At 37.9% G+C, this 16,694-nt stretch overlaps 1 protein-coding gene across 2 annotated transcripts in view; it reads left to right on the top strand.

Annotated features, from left to right (window-relative positions):
* nolo (ADAMTS-like no long nerve cord) overlaps nucleotides 1-16,694 on the top strand; it is a 280,796-nt gene that overhangs the window by 160,743 nt on the left and 103,359 nt on the right. For both annotated transcript variants that reach the window (XM_076620070.1, XM_033336905.2), the window contains exon 3: nucleotides 8,020-8,136. In XM_076620070.1, coding sequence (XP_076476185.1) covers nucleotides 8,020-8,136 — 117 coding nt within the window. The remainder of the gene's footprint in view (nucleotides 1-8,019; nucleotides 8,137-16,694) is intronic.

The following is a 16,694-nucleotide window of genomic DNA, read 5'->3' as shown; positions in this document are numbered from 1 at the left end:
TAACTTTCAAGTCACGTAACGTTAGAAAAGTGATTAATAACGACGTTAAAAATTGCAGCTTGACACTTATTTGAAACACCCTATAGAATTACTTGGGCGGCTACCACTAATACGCGAAGCCACCAACCAAGATCATAAATAAAGAAGTTATCTTAACCGATACAACGTGTATATCGAGCGGAACGCATTGTCCAAAGGGGTCCCGGAGGAAGATTAGGGCGATCCTCGAGGAGAATCTAATCTGTCTACACGGACCGCCTTTTAGCGAGGCCAAGCTATTCTCCTTCACCTCGATAGTAATTTCTCGCGTCGGGAAAATGAATCTTATTCGCGTGGGAACGCGAAGTAGCGTCCCGTGTTCTTCGTCCTCCGGCGGGTGGTGGTCCGTTTTGAAAACGGCACGGAACGAACCTCCTCAGACGGGGGCCATGTAATCGAATATCAATTTTTCTCCGACGATAAAGCGGCGTTTTGATTGACGAGATAAATCGCCACCGTATCCCCTCGGTCGGAGGCTGAAAAATGATTCTGTCCGTGAAACGTTTACGACCAACGGTGATCCGTGTGCCGCATCCTGAATGCATCATACTTCTCTTCCAGTTCACGCTGACGAGGATCACGGAATTCCTTCCAAGGTCCTTTATCAACGAGAAGTTGATTTGAGATGGTGTTTTACTAGTTTTTTTTTCTGTTAACTCACGACAAAATTTGAATTTGATCGAATTTGAATTTATTAAAAGCGAGAAGAAGATAGCAAAATTTTCTGCTAGTTCTTTACGAGTGAAGTTTCTTGCGTTAGGTGTAAGAAAACGGAAAGGGAAATAAAGAATTTTATCACAGTTTCGTTGGAGATTTAATCTCTAGATTGGAAATAGGACTTGAAAATCTTGTTATGGCTTCATACAAGTGTGGTAGAGAATTTGGACTTAAAAAAAATGTTATGCTAATTCTTCATTCGTAGATTTAGTTTTGTAAAAAGGAATTTAGAATTTTATCTCTAGATTAACTTTTACTAATCTTCTATGGATGGATTTAACCTCTTAAGTTTATCATAAGCGAGAAGAAGAATGGAAAATTTATTTATCTCGATTCCACAGAATTACGTATAAAAGAAACTAGGATATAAAAACTATTTACAAAAACGAAATCAGATTTGTATGCAGATTTATCGTCGATGCAAGTTTTCCCGGTTCAAGATATATGTATATTTTGTCCCAGCACGATGTTTCTGACACAGGAGGAGACAAACAAGGCACGGAAAGTGTCGGTGAAGAAGAAATTTGCATGTATCGAAGATGAGGCACTCCGAGCATCATCAACGGGCAGCATCAACACATGCCACGTTGGTGTTCCCCGACGAGTGCACTGACACCTGAAAGAGGCGCGTCATCGTCTGGAGAACGAAATTTTTTAATCGATGACGTTCATCTCGAATCTCTTTACGTTACGATGCAAATATTCCAAGCACGCTTCAGTCCCCAGCGAGGCACAACAATATTTCACGAACAAAAGCCTTTTTTAATTCTTCAACGAAATCTAAATATCTCACCATGCCATTTCTTTCGTAATCCTTCGACGATATGTAGTTCCTTCTGTGTATACATCATGGTGGGGAAAGTGTTGTAACAATTGGACGAACAACTACGTTCCAGTGTAGGATTTACATTATATAATTTAATATTTCAATACGATTTATGTAACATACCATTGCGTAGCAACATATAGAATTTACATAGGTATATAAACTTTGTAACTAATTTCAATGGCATCGCCCAAAGCAATATCTTACCTGTTAAATATCTATTAAACGGAATTATGATAAACACAATATTTAAACATTTCTGGTAAACATTTAATTTCTTCGGAGTTTTTACAAGCTTCGAACACCAATTGCAAGAAGACAGAAATAAATACCAAAAATAGAGTTTCTCGTTTTATAATAAATAATAAAATTAATGGCTTATGCATTTGTTCACACCAAAACGGAAAATTTCGGTAAAGATTGAAAATTCGTAGGCTTTCTTTTTGTGGTGCAATTATTTCACCCTTCGCGGCCTTTCATTCGCCACCACTACCTCCATGAATATTTTACGTTAGTCTTTTTCTTAACATTTCTGATGATTTGGTATACACGCGCAATTGCAAAAACATAATTTTACCATTTGAGTAGCGAGAACAGTAAATCGTGCAAAATTACCTCTGCAAAATCACAATGATTGCACACCAGCCGTTTACATCGAATCTTAAACCAACAAAGTAACCCACTTGGCCACACCATCGTTAAAATACCGACAAGAAGTAAGAGAGTTTCCTTAACCGGGCAGATCCGTTAAGGTGAAGTCGATAACAGGAGCGACGGGTCATTAATCGAGTCGCGATCGATTCAATTACCAAGGACGTTTTTGATCGTGTGCCACGTGAAGGAAGTTTCGAAAGTGAGTATCGGAGCGCGCCGCGGCGATTCAGGTCGTGTCGAGGCGGGAGACTAAGTTAATTACCAGAATTAATGTGGACCGTCGGCGTTAATCCAGGCACGGCACGCGAGCCAATCAAGAGAGGGGCCAGATAAGAATTAAACGGTATCGAACGTAGACGCCTCGTTAGTCCGACCGTGTTGAGCATAAATTTTCAATGGATAAACTGGTTCGTTTCGCGCCGATCTACGTACGATCGAATCCGTATCGTCAGCCTGTCCCTCGAACCACGCGTATTTCAATTGAAATCTCGGTTATTCATCGATATTATTGCGCGCTGAACGAGCGTGCGCGTGACACGCATACGTTGCGCTTTTCCATCGTCCTTCTGCCATTTCACCAAACCACGTGTGTGCACGATTTTATCTGTTCCTATGACTCCTAGTTGCCCGTGTAATATCAATATTCGACGTTTCTGTGAATATCTTGCTATATTTTCTGTTTACGTATGGCATTCATTGGTTGAATATTTAGCATTCGTATATCTTGTTATTTTCAGTAAGTTTTATCGATATCTTTCTTTATGTTGAAAGAGAAATTCTATATTTGAATATTTCAGGAAAGAATTTTCATTTTTATTGGAAATTATTCCATTTCAAATATTTGTCTTGGCGAACAATGATATGATATAGCGGAGTATCGCAGAATTATTTTACATTCGTTAAAAACCGTAAACGGTAAAACAATCCAATTTGAGATATGAAAAAATAGCTCATACTTCGAAGCAGCATGATTTATAAATTGTCAGTTATTAAAATTGCAGCATCGTGTATAATGTACAGATTAATCTAATTTGACCTAAGTATCCGAGGTAAATAACAAAACAATCTTTATGTTTCATCAGATTAAATTAAGTTTTGTACGAATTTGTTTCAAAGTCGATGGCAAGCATGTTTGGCGCGATTAAACGATAGTCAATAGTTAGGCGAACGTATTACCAGCAAGATAATAACGGTGATCGGTTAATCGATCGTTGGTCTCGAACACTATAATTTTCTGTTTTTTTTTTTTCTTCTTCAATGGCGAAGTCTACGCGTTCACCGTCGAACGCCCTAGGTGGTCGATTGGCTAATCATAATGATCGTAGGATGAATAATGACTTCCCAGTTTCAATCGGAAACCTCTACCAAGTATTACGACTTGATCAATTTCCACAGAGAATTATAGCCTCCGAATATTTTGAAACTTTCCCGTTCAATCTCTTTAATGATCGCTTGTATGATTGCGAGTAAACGCTCGACTTCATTTACGTAATCTTAATGATTTCTTTGTAGCCCAATAGTCGTCGAACTTTGAACGTTTGAATTTTACTATATCTCTTTTAGCTGTGCACAATTAGCTGTGCAGACATGGACATAATGGACATAATAATAGATTATCTATTATACATTCATTTACTATTATTATTTTCTTTAGACTCTAAATCTCAGAATTTTTCTAATTATCACTTTTCAAAAGGAAATAACATTTAACAGGAGCTTGTGATTTATTTGCATCATTTGGCTATGATTCTAATTTTGTTCTTTAAAGAATTTTCTATTTTATATGTTTAATAACTAAACAAAGTTCCTACATTTTTAAAAACTACATCTATTTATACAATTTACAGTGGCAGTACAGTTATTCATAGTATAGCAACTGTGAAATAATAACAGTAAAACATTGTTTCACCGTTCTCGAAAGAAATACTTTCCTATTTTCTAGAAAATTTGGAATAAACCGTCCTCCTTTTTCATTGGAAACGAAGTAAAAACGAAATTCTGAAAATACTATTCCACGAGTGATTTATTGGTTCAAACAACTATGAGCAGAATTTCTTTCGAAAACCTTAACGAACTCAAGGTTGAAGGCTATTCGAAATCTAATCGCGCCGACTAATAACAAGCCGGTAAACACAACGTCATGATCGTAAAATCAATGAGGCAAGGGTATCTTTGCCTCGCAGTGTACTAATCTCGAAGCGTACGAGTTCATTTTCTAGAGGCCTGAGGCGCCTATCGTTAACCTTTAATTACAGGGCGGTCTAGGCGTCTGAATTTATCGCTAATAACGCGCGCCAAGCATTACACTCGGTTCCACGTGACATTTCTGTTACAAACGCTCGTCTTCATCGTTCTTATCAAACGTCAAATCTAACAGCTTTTGGAACAATTTTATAATAATTAATTTTTTTTATAACGATATTAAGACAGTTTAAATTGTAAACAAAGTCGGCAGTTGAACAAACGTTGAGCATCTTCCCAAACGTTTTCAAAAGAAAGACTCCGACGTTTTTTCATCTCCGACAGATATAAATAAATGTAGCGACTCAGAGAGGCGACTCAATATACAATAATTACCGTTCGTCAATCGAATAATTACCATTGTCTATCGAAGAATCATCATTTTGTCAACCGAAGAATTTCATATCCGTCAGTCTGTCAGTCAATCGTCGATATCGAAATCGAGTAAGATTTGAATAAATCATTACATAGTGTTAATTTACTTCCGAACAACTTTAATTCTCTCCCATGCCAGTATTCCCGCACATAGCAGGTTAGCCGAAAGTGGAGCTTATTGCCAGTTGCATTAAACGTCGATTAACGCTACCTTCTCATCGGCAACTGAATAGAACGTAACAGTAACACTATGAGAGTGTCACGTAAACTTGAGGGTTGGGTGATAAAATAAAAATAGTCGAGTCGTAACACAACTATTAATTTTGTTTTAATTAAACTTTATTACAAATTCAGCAATCAAACTGGAATACACGCTGAATTAACATAAATCACAATTCACTCCAGCCACGTTATGTAAAACTTAGTTACACCGATACGTTAAGTACGCGACTGTTATAAGGGTAGAGACAGGTAAAGATATGTCGACTGTTCTAAGGATACGGAATAAGTGAGTTTTACTGGCGATACTGTGTCTGAGGAAAACTAGGGGTGAGTGTGTCTAAGGACACGGGACTATCGGATTTGTTGATGAAAATTTTGGTTAAGGAAGCGAGGGCAGTAGATACCGCCTCCGATTGGATAATAAGACGGTTGGTGGACTAGGAGGGGTTTTGGCCGCCCTTGTGAGAAAGTTGCTAACGGAACATACCAGACGTTAACCTATGTTAACAATAAACGTGAAAGGAAACCTAAGACAAGAGATACTCGCTTGGTCTGAAGGACCTTAACTATGAAAATTCCAAGACCCCCGGTGAGTACTTAGGACTATTGAGGGTACGCGCCAAGGATGTGCAGACATCTGGACGCCATCCTGCCCGCGGTGTCTGATATGAATTGACGTTACAAGAGCGAGGATCTGCATCAGCATAAACTTATACATTATGCTTATACTTATACTTTATTTATTTCAATATATTTTTCTATTACAAATTCATCCACTCGTTCTTCTATCAATCAACCTCGACACAACCGATCAACTTTAAATAATGTAATTTTACGTAAATAACATTTAATAGTCACAAACGAAATATAATGTATAATTTTATCTAAACAGCCAAATCGTATAAACCAAGACACTGGTTAACCAGTCCCAATTAATCTTCACATGTACGATTAATTGATTGAAATGAGTGAGGTAGATTTTTATTAGTTAGAGTTTACATGTTTTTCTTTGCTTTTTTTAAATTTTCACGACACTACGATATTATGCTGTTCTGAATCAATACTACTTTCTTTCCAATCACAATGCATTCTTGAAGCCTTCGCACGTCTAAATACATTCTTGTCACGTAAAACCAAATTTCCATATGGCATTACATACTCTCAAATTTCTACATGCAATACGGACTGCTCTTCATTATAAACACAGTAGAACTCCGTTTACATGAACCTGTCGGAGACACGTTGGTTCATGTAACCAGGTCGTTCGTATAATAGAGGTCCGCCTATTTCTCCCCACCACCTATAATTTTTCCTTCAGTTAACAGTTCATGTTCATGTAAGAGGATCCTAAGAAATATTTGCTCCTAAATACATAATAATGTTGCACACGTGTATTTCGTATCGACTGCGAAGCAGGAGGGTTTGTTACATAATGCGTATCAGTGCCTTACAGTTTTACATCTTATCGTTAGATGTTTGGCGGTAATTCGGATAATAGGAGCTTAGCTAAAGTTCAATTAATCAGGCACTCCTAAGATTTCGTTCGTAGAAACGGAATTCGTTTGCGTAACATACTCCGCCATACTTTAGCATAAAAATTATTACTTATTCTAACGCTGTCACGCTCATACATACAAATAGAAATGCACAATCATATACATGCAATAGAAAAAAAGGGGGGGGGGCATACGCTTGATCCATCATATATTTATACGACGACAGATCGTCGTATAGGACCATCGAAATGCATACAATGTAGCGACCAGCGTATAGTTCCAGAAACGTCGATTCGCCTTCGGTCCGTTTTTTTTCACATACACAAGGAAGGTGCATAGGCGATCATAGGCGCGAACGGTGGCGTGACCCGAGCGTAGTGGGGGGTCGTCTCCGAGAGAAGACAAAAAAGATCGAAGAGCGGGCAGTACCATTTTGAGGAGTCGGAGAGTGCAAATCAAGAAGCGACAGTGTTGCCAGTGTTGTCGTGAGAGTGTGGTCCGCGTGAGAGAGAGAGAGAGAGAGAGATAGAGGGAGTGAGTTGGATCCGTTGTGACGAGAGTTACAAATTGACTATTGCGTTGTCTAGACCATAATACGTTATTGTGATTAATCAATATCTGTACAATTCATTCATCGTAAATAAATCATCATTATAATATTATATTTACGATACTACATACATTATATAATTTTTCAACTACTAATTTCACAAAACAAAGCACCATCGATCTAAAGAAATACCAAATATGCAAACAAAACACAATCACAAACTCACGGTTGTTTCGATGAAAATATACCTGATAACGGTAACACGAGTGTCGCGAAATATAGATCATTCAGCTTCCTGGAAAAATCAGCGTAACGAAATTCAGAACGAGACCCTACGTGCGATGAAAAAGCGAACTCAAACTCGTTATAAAAGTTCCACCTTGCACGATAATCCCAGAAAGTGAGTGTCCGTTTTTAGGTGGTGGTACGATAACAATTAAATTGCGCTGCCCTCGTTCGCTGCGAAGAGACGGAATGTCTCTTTATTTCGACGAGGTGACATAGGAAACCATGCACTACTTTTTTCTTCTATTATCGCGCGATCGACGCGACGGTTTTTCACCGACCAAAACAAGCGACGGTATTTCAAAGAGTGTGAATAGTTTCAGATTACATACATTTCTCAGTGATTAATATCGGTTAAATATTATATTAAATCCTCCGAGTATCGTGAAAGTCAATTACCTTCTTTGAAAATACAGATATTGAAATTAACCCTTTTCTAACCAATGCTGCCAAATTCAAGACAATATTCTATTGAAACTAATAATACCGAACTGAGTTTTGCAAATATGACAATTTAGCGATATCAAGTCGTCGATTTGTTTCTTCGCGAATGAACAACAAGAATTTATTTTAAGGAATAAAAACTTTAACCGGAATTTTATATATTGTTTCAGATATGCCTGTTAGGCCTTGTGGTCAGCGACAACAGCACGATCGGCGACTCCATCATCGAGGACGTATCAGAGGTTTCAGAAGCTAACAGCAACCTCGACACAGACTCAGGAGACCAGGTAAGTCAATTACAAACACTATTCCCCAAAACCAATCTCCAAACCCTGTAACATTATCTCTTCGTCATCTAACTTCATCCCCTTACGAGAAAGTTTGAATCTTAATAAATTCAAGTACCTAATTTCCCTCGTCCCCCTTAACCTTAAACGTCCCCCTAAACATTGATACACGTGTATTTCCGAGTGCACATATACACATGTATATTTCAATCCTTTTCTATTCTTGTACTTGTGGATTCGCGAAAGAATACGAGAGGAAAGGGCGTCGCCGGGGCTGCTGGAAAAATAAAAGCCTTTATTCATGCCAGCCAGCCGGAAATAGGTCGCTGAGACCGTTACACCTATGCTGAATACCATCGTCAACCTTTCACCTGTCTCTTTGCTAACATTTTATATTTCCTGTATTTTTTCCTTCTCTCTTTTTCCTTCTGGCTTTCCCCCGACGCGAAACACTGTGCACATCGGTGTAAAGTCTTTTACGCCTGGCCTCCGCCTCCTCGTTGGCCTTTCGCGCTCTGTTTGGCCGACAGTTCGTCAACCAAGGCTTCCGGCGTCTTGCATGGCCTCGACTAATCTCAAGATGACGTTAGAGGACACACTCTTCTTGTGTCTACCCCTTTTTCCGGGACGCAGACGCCAAACGACACGGAAACCAGCCCCGTGATTCGCGCGCGAATTCCTCTTCGCATGCACGTTCACCCTTACCTTACCGGCTCTCTCATTCCCCTTTTCTCTGCTGTCTACTTTACATAATTTTGCCTTAAATCTCGCATATACAACGTGTTTCCTTGCAAGTCATGCAGACTGAAGAAGCGGATAAATTTACATGAAAAAATCAAAGTCGAAAGTGTAGAGTAACATTTTCTTATATAGATAGCGTTATTTCGAATAAACTGATGTTAAAAATTTGTGGTGTACATGTTCGCGTTCACTCGCATGTGATCTCTCTTACATCTACATCTAACAGACATTATTCTGATGTTCATTTTGCTGAAGAGACTTTTTTTATTAAGAATTATTGGAAATGGCTTCTGCCTCTTACTCTATTATACTCCAGTGAATGTTTCCTAGAGTACATATTTTCATTTTGCAAGTGTTCAACTAGAGACAAATTTTCTCCTTCAGCTATTTTATACTCGTATTTTTCTCACGATACGCCAGAGACTTGGCATGCTTGTATAAGTAAAAATCCACCATAGTAAAAATATCGTATAGCGATGATAGTGTGTATAAAAAATACAAATTCATAAACCTAATCTACGATCAAATATGTATACGCGTACTCCTTGAACCTATCTTTTTAAATCGATTTATTAAGAAATGAAACTTCCTACCAAACATATCGCTCTACATTTCCACATACACTGTTTACTGATTTATATTTAATAGATTGGACCCTCCTCTGATCATTCGACCATCTATTACATTTTTCGAATCTTTCCTTACTTTTCTGTTTTTTTCTTCTTAACCGATCTACCTTCCATTTTTCCAACAAATCGCATTAATCGCGACCTTTGTAGTTCCTTTCGATCGATGTCCTCGTTTCTCTCCTTCCTCCAACGAATGTGTATTTGTGTACAGAATTTGTACAATTACTGCTTTTTTAAAGAGAGTAGCGGAAGACGCTGTGGCGCGTTTTTGCTGGACCGATCGCGACACCCTCGCGACACGACGTTTCGCGGCAACCGCCGTCAGTCTTTTTGCCAACGGTTCACCTCCTCTTGGAATTTCCACTTTCCTTGAGAGCTTCGAGAATACAAGCAGGATAGAGAAGCAACGGTAGCCTAGTTTTCGGTTCGTGGCAAAGCGAGACACGAACTGGCACGATGCGCCGCAGTCGATACACGTGTAACGCTTCTTCATATTTCCCTCTTGGACGCGGAAACGCGGTTTGAATATCGGTCGAGTCGAACTTCCGTCCGATCGATGGTTTTCCATTGCCTCTCCGAATTCTACCGCAGGCTCCAGTTTCCAGATTCAAAACAATGGTATCTTATTTTGTTGTTCCGCTTTTTTTATTAAATTGTTTCATAAATTTTATCCTGTTGTCTCACTCTTTGAGCTACATTGTTTCTTAAGTTTAGTTTCTTCGTGTTTAATCTTTGATTACTCTTTCCTTTTGACAAGAAGATTGACAAGATGATCAATCAAAAGTCCAAATTAACATCACTCGAGACATTTTATGTTTTATTCGTTTCATAAAAAGATAGTATAACAGTATCTATTAAATGAAAAGTTAATTCGGACGATTATTGACAAGGTTCGAACGTAAGTTCATTTTTCATACTAAAGATACATTCGAGATTCTTGATCAAATTCAAAGTGATGGAAATTCTATATTTTATGAGCGGAAAATCTAGCATCCAACCAAAGAAAGTTAATAAAGAAGAAAGAAGTATACATTAATGATCGAACTCGTAATTTTACATCAAAATTGTTATAATAAAATTTATATAATAATCTAATATTATCTTTTTCTGTTTCCTGGTATATTTTTCTAAAGAACATTTTAACCGTGATCAACTTCCTCTTTGCGGTCTTGCTTTTCCACTTTATAAAAAACTTGATATCTTTCAAACTCTAAATCTGATCCTTAAACAAACGAGAAGAAAGGCGAACTTATTTTTTTAAGAAGATCTTGCCGTTTCATCTTTCATAATCTGCAAACCATACGAAAGGTTTCGAGGACTTGTGAACTCTATAATCCCGGAAAAAATGATCACGTCACATTTACCACGTGTTGCCACGAGCGTGGACGCATCAGCAAACATGAAAGTTAAACGTGCCAACGTTCAATCTCGCGTCGAATATACTTAAATTAAGAGAATCCCTTCGCTTCCTTTGCAGCTTCCTATCCTCTCGTCGTTGTCGAGAAATTCTAGAATTTCGAAAACGTTTTCACACGTAATTTCACATCTTCACCAGCGACGAAAAAATACAGGGAAAATTCGTAATGTTCAACTTCGCGATGCTTTCATCGCGTTAACTTTGCCGCGTTGTTCCCGCCGTGACGTCGGCGACGCAGATTTTTCTCCGGAAGCCACGTCGGTTACGACTTTTGCTGCGGCAAAATGGGGGGAGTGTGAAAACTTGCAACTGTAATCGCGACTTGCAAATGTAATCAATTTCTCGAAAGTTAAGATCACGCATAATGTAACGGATCTTAATTTATTTATTGCTAGTTAGGGAACAACTATTTGTGTAAGCTAAATATAGTATAGATAAGCCTATACGATCATCTACTAATATATGTTCACTTGTTGTTATTATCTTTTGATAAACTATTGACCAATTTTGAAAAGGAAATATTATTTGATAGAACGTTTATTCGAAACAACCACAGGATCGCTATTATCGATAATCCTATTACACAAACAAATGAAACAGAAGCGAAGAAATTCTCTAGGCTTAATAATGTATCATAAATTGACGCGTTATTCGTACAATTACACAAAATTATATTATACAAAAGATCTAGTGACAGTATGATATCTAAATCATCTAGTATATTCCTATAGTAATGTGTAAATAGAGTAAAAACATTGTTATCTCGCTAAACAAAGCCTACCCTCAGAGATATACATTTCCAACAACTGCATATCATTTAAAGGATTAATTTTACAACATTTCCAACCTGTTCGTGATGAAGATAATCGAGTCGTAAGATTAGAAATTTCCTTAAACGCGGGTAATTCTTGGGTCGACTACTGTATCATACACGGAACGCCACGCCGCCAGTTTCCATTTACACGGTAAACAACGTTTTTCAACGGCATTATCTTCACGCCATTAATTACGATTACCGGAGTCGTGCGTTAATTAAATACGCTCGTGTGAAACAATTGCAGAGAGAGAATGAAGTTATGCATAGTAAAAGTTTAGACGTACTAAAAACAGAGCGAGTGAGAGAGAAGGAGAGAGATTGTACTCTCGCCATCCGTATGTAGGTCGATCCAACAATTTTCATCCCTTGGCTGAGAAAGTTTCGACCCTTTAACCGGCCCGCCGCTCCACCAATTTTCGATTCGTTGGAAAAATGAATTAAAACTTCCTGGCCCACTCTTGTACATCCTCTCTTCTTTTTCTCTGCTTCTACGTAAAAAGAAAAAGAAAAAAAGATAAAATAAAAGAAATTCTCGTCAGAAAGTTCGAGTCGATCGAGTCGACTTAAACGTCGGGGCCATACATCAATTATAATATAGAGAAAAAGGAAGAAGAGGAAAAAAGCAGGGTAAAATGAAGAAAAAAAATTAAGAAGCTAAGCGATGAAAAAATGTAGAGAAGATAAATAACAGATTATAAACGATGTTATATGTACCGCAATTCCATTTATTCCATTTATTTAATTTATTATTAAGCCATACCAAAGAACATCTCCATATTTCCAGGATCAAACAATTCGCCCAACTTCAATGCTATTGAAAATACCTAAAGGTAGGGTACGTATTCGATGTGAGAACAAAAATTCAGAATATTTATCAAAATAAAGAGTACAAAGTGCACCGTAAAGAATACTCGTTTATACTACTATTTATTGTTATTATTTATTAGCACTGATAACTCATAAAGTTTCTCTAATAATATCAGCTTAATTATGCAAGAAGATCCTTAATCCTCGAACTCGAGTCCTTCTTTATTAACTAATTTTTTTTTTTCATTATTTTTACACAAACTTTTCCTTGTCACCGCCTATTTCACATCGCCTTCGACGATGTTTTTTTTTTAAGTTTATTCACGTCATAAACCGAAGAACGAACTAGTCTTTCATCTCAAAGACTTTGCGTCACCAATGTCCTCGACATCGATAAAAAACATACAACACAGGCCAACCATTCGCCGATAAAAAAAATCATCGTAAAACATCGTAGCAAAGGGGTTCTCGATCGAGCTATGAACCAGACGATCCGAAACATTTGTGAAAAAACGATCGAGGGCGAGTGGCAAGAGTGAGAGAAGCGAGAGAGGTAGTTGGAGAAATTTTACGCGAGACACGGAGGATTTCCGGTCGCGCTAGAAACGGTATAAAATCGCTGGTAAGTGGTGCAAGTTGCACGTCACGACGTAGCAACTCCATGGGTACCACCGCTATAAAACTGGTTGCATATTTTTCGACTGTCGCCAAGTTTTACGTATGCGACAAGAGCGTCGCGACGACGAGGACCATGACGACCCTCAGCGGCTTCCGGTCGGTCGGTAGATTTAATCGCGTCGACACTGGGAAACAACGTTGTAAAGTTTACAGATACGGTCCAGTATGATTTCTCCGTGATATCCAGATTCTTGTTGAATTAGGATAGATGAAACTGATGGGCGAGAAATATTTTTCACCTATCTTTCTCTACTCACAATCCTCGATAATCAAATTCGATCGTTTAAAATATTCGATATTGTTCGATCTTTTAAAATTGAAAGATGCGAGCGAATTTTAATAGCAAGGTTCAATTATTAGGATGTTCTACACACACACATGCTAATTATTTGTGTTTCCAGCATCTACCTTTCGTTAGAAACTACAAACCATTGTGAACACTCTTTGCGCAACAGTATTTTCACCTTATTACGAGTATTTACGAGCATCTGTTGAGGTTATTAGATATATAAACAGAGAAACGCGCGGATAAATTGTAAGGTAGAAAATATATTTTAATACAAAAGCGTAATTACAAGTAGGAATACAATTTCAGCTGGTCCATATCGGCACGCTAGCAGTGTTACCCTATAACTGAAAACCCCCAAGGCTAACGTCGCCTGTCTACCGTTTATGGTCTGCCTTCGTCCCAGTCTTTCGTCTATACGCTGTCGATGGCTTCAGTGATTAAGAAAACTAAAAACATCAGATGTAGAGTTTTCTGAGAAGCGGTGACCACTTCAACAGCGTCGCTACTTAAAATTAGTAAATTATTGTGCAGGAACGGCTGTTTAAAAAAATAGATTTAGATTTTCAATCGAAAATGAAATTCTCTTTTAAAGAATCTTGATTTAAAATCTGGCGACGGATATTTTTAAAGAAATCTTTCAGTTTCAAATCTGTCATTATTAACTTGCAGCGAGACCGTCAGATTATTTTAATTAATGAAATGCGTCGGAAAGATCGCCAGTCACGGAAAAGAGTAACAGCCCGAATGATGCATGGAAGCTGCGTTCCCCGCAACGGATCGGAACAACAGATTGAGAGAAATTTAGAATGCTCGGGCTTAACGTGCGTATATCACCGAACACAGAGTCAACGTTTATCGCATTTTGAATGCACAAATCAGAATTTATGAATTCGATGTCACAGTACGCGAAGCTTTCTGTATCTGGCAGTGCATCCTCGAAGATGACCGTTGCTATCGCATCCTGTATGTGTCACGTTCAAATCTAGTTTGTATAACAACGTTATAAACAGAAAGCAGAAATTCTCTATCGATTCTAAAATATCACTGAAACTGCGCTGATATTCGAGTGCATAAATATGAAAGTTTCGACCTAATTGCATCAATGTCGTTTTTATTAATAGTTTTAATAATTGAAGATTCAACGTGGAACGTTATTTGATTACTAGTGTACTAACTTTGATCCTGTAGATTTAATTTATAAAATGGTGGAAACACGCGCGCGCTTGTTTACGATATAAATTCCAATTAATTTGGCAAACTAAACCTTGTATCAACTTTATTCCTATATTTGACACGAATCGTTAATTTACTTCTAATGGCTAAAATTTGACAATTCTAAAATAACCGGCTGCAATAGGAATTCTCAAGTAAACGTAAAATAAACAGCTAAGAACCGAATTTGACAGTAGAATGAAACTTGGTTTGTTTGACGTCGTTTTAATTTATACAGTTAACGACAAAAATATATATTCTGCCCACCTTCTCATTGAAGAAGCAAAGATTCAAATATCCATGGTTTTAGTACAAATTGTTTAATTGTAATCCTCGAGTTCGATTTCGCATCTTCTTGCGTTATGACAGTCGAATCGCTTAATTTCATTTTTAACCATATTCTACTTTTACAATTGTCCTTATTTCTTTTTCGCCGCTCAAGATTACGTCGTAACAAAAATGAATGCACAATCCACCCTAATCGACTCAGCTGCTTATCTTTCTGTAACACATAAATCTCGCTATCGATCGTGAATTTCATAAATTTCCTACGCCCGATCAGATCTTCTGATAATCGAACGACGCGACGTGAAAGCAACAAGAAGCGAAATTCGGCGAGCAATAAGATAATCTCGTAAGACAACTGTGTAACTCGCCGTGTATCCGTACAACGTTTCGCATGCGCATATAAAAATACCTTTGATACGAGCATGGCGAACAGATAAGGCGAATAGGGTCATATCCCGTATAGGAAATCGTGCGCGTCCTACTGCATCCAACTTTGCGTACATTTTCCCTCAGATATCTTCTCGGTGTTTCTTCTGTCGGTGATTGCATTGGCTACGAGCGTAAAACTAAGTTCGCGAACAGCGTTGGCGCATCGTCGAATTAGGATGTCGCGACGGTATATCGAAATAACGTTTGTGCCGAACGTATTTTTGGGAATTCCTTTCGCGAATACCGAATCAGCGAACTTCCGGGGGTGGCTCCCAGAAATTTGGCAACTCGATTCGCCCCAGAAACCGCAGCGCTCTCGTAGAATACTGGTACGTAGCAGAGTTGCGAAGGAAAAAGAAGGAAAGAAGGAAAGATGTAATTGAAGTTGAAACAGTTCTTCCGTTAGTTGATTGTCGTTCTTCATATATAGTTATAGAGTTCCGGATATTCAGTGATTTGATTGCTTTCACGTATCGTTGAATTAATTTATTAACTTAATCCTGATTGACCCTTTGATCGTAAGATTCTATTTAAAATCGTTAAAATTCAATATTCCAATGATATCAATTGAAATCATTTAAAATCTTTCTTCGGTAATCTGTAATTGTTTTCGTAATAATTTTCTTTCTCGAGATCCTAGGAATAATTATAGGTGCATGCATTTTGTAGGAAAGGTTTATTTCATTTAGGAGAAATAATACATGTCAGGAGATAGTTGATAATATCCGACACCTATAACTATTTCATATAAGTAATATCATTCGCATTAAGTCCTAGGGAATAATGTTTACTTTTTCTCCTTTCACTAAACTACCAAAAGATATGCTGTCACAAAATATGCCAAACAGAAATACGATATACCTGTACGAATGGTGCGCGCATAAATTCAGACACGCATACATACACAACCTGTGATACGAGAAGTAGCAGGTTACAAAAAAGATGACAATGCGATTGAAACTGAAATTTAAAACCGTGCAATTTCCACCGAATGAGGAACGAAAGAATATCGAGAAGTGGAAAAGCAATTACCGATGGTTGATTATTCGATTGGCTGTAATTCTATTCGGGTTCATGGGTTGAAAGTTAGAAGTTGGCGGAAAGTCTTGATGAGCTTCATGTTAACAGGAATTATTTGGATAATTGCCAGAATGGTTATTAGTGGGAATAGTTGTCGGTAGCTGACGATTGTTTCGGTGCGCAAAGGTGTTCGCGCTGAAACTGTTCGTTGAACTTGTAATTACTTTATCA

Source organism: Bombus vancouverensis, chromosome 7 (assembly GCF_051014615.1).
Source record: "Bombus vancouverensis nearcticus chromosome 7, iyBomVanc1_principal, whole genome shotgun sequence".
Taxonomy (NCBI): domain Eukaryota; kingdom Metazoa; phylum Arthropoda; class Insecta; order Hymenoptera; family Apidae; genus Bombus; species Bombus vancouverensis.
This window is presented reverse-complemented; position numbering and strand designations above follow the sequence as displayed.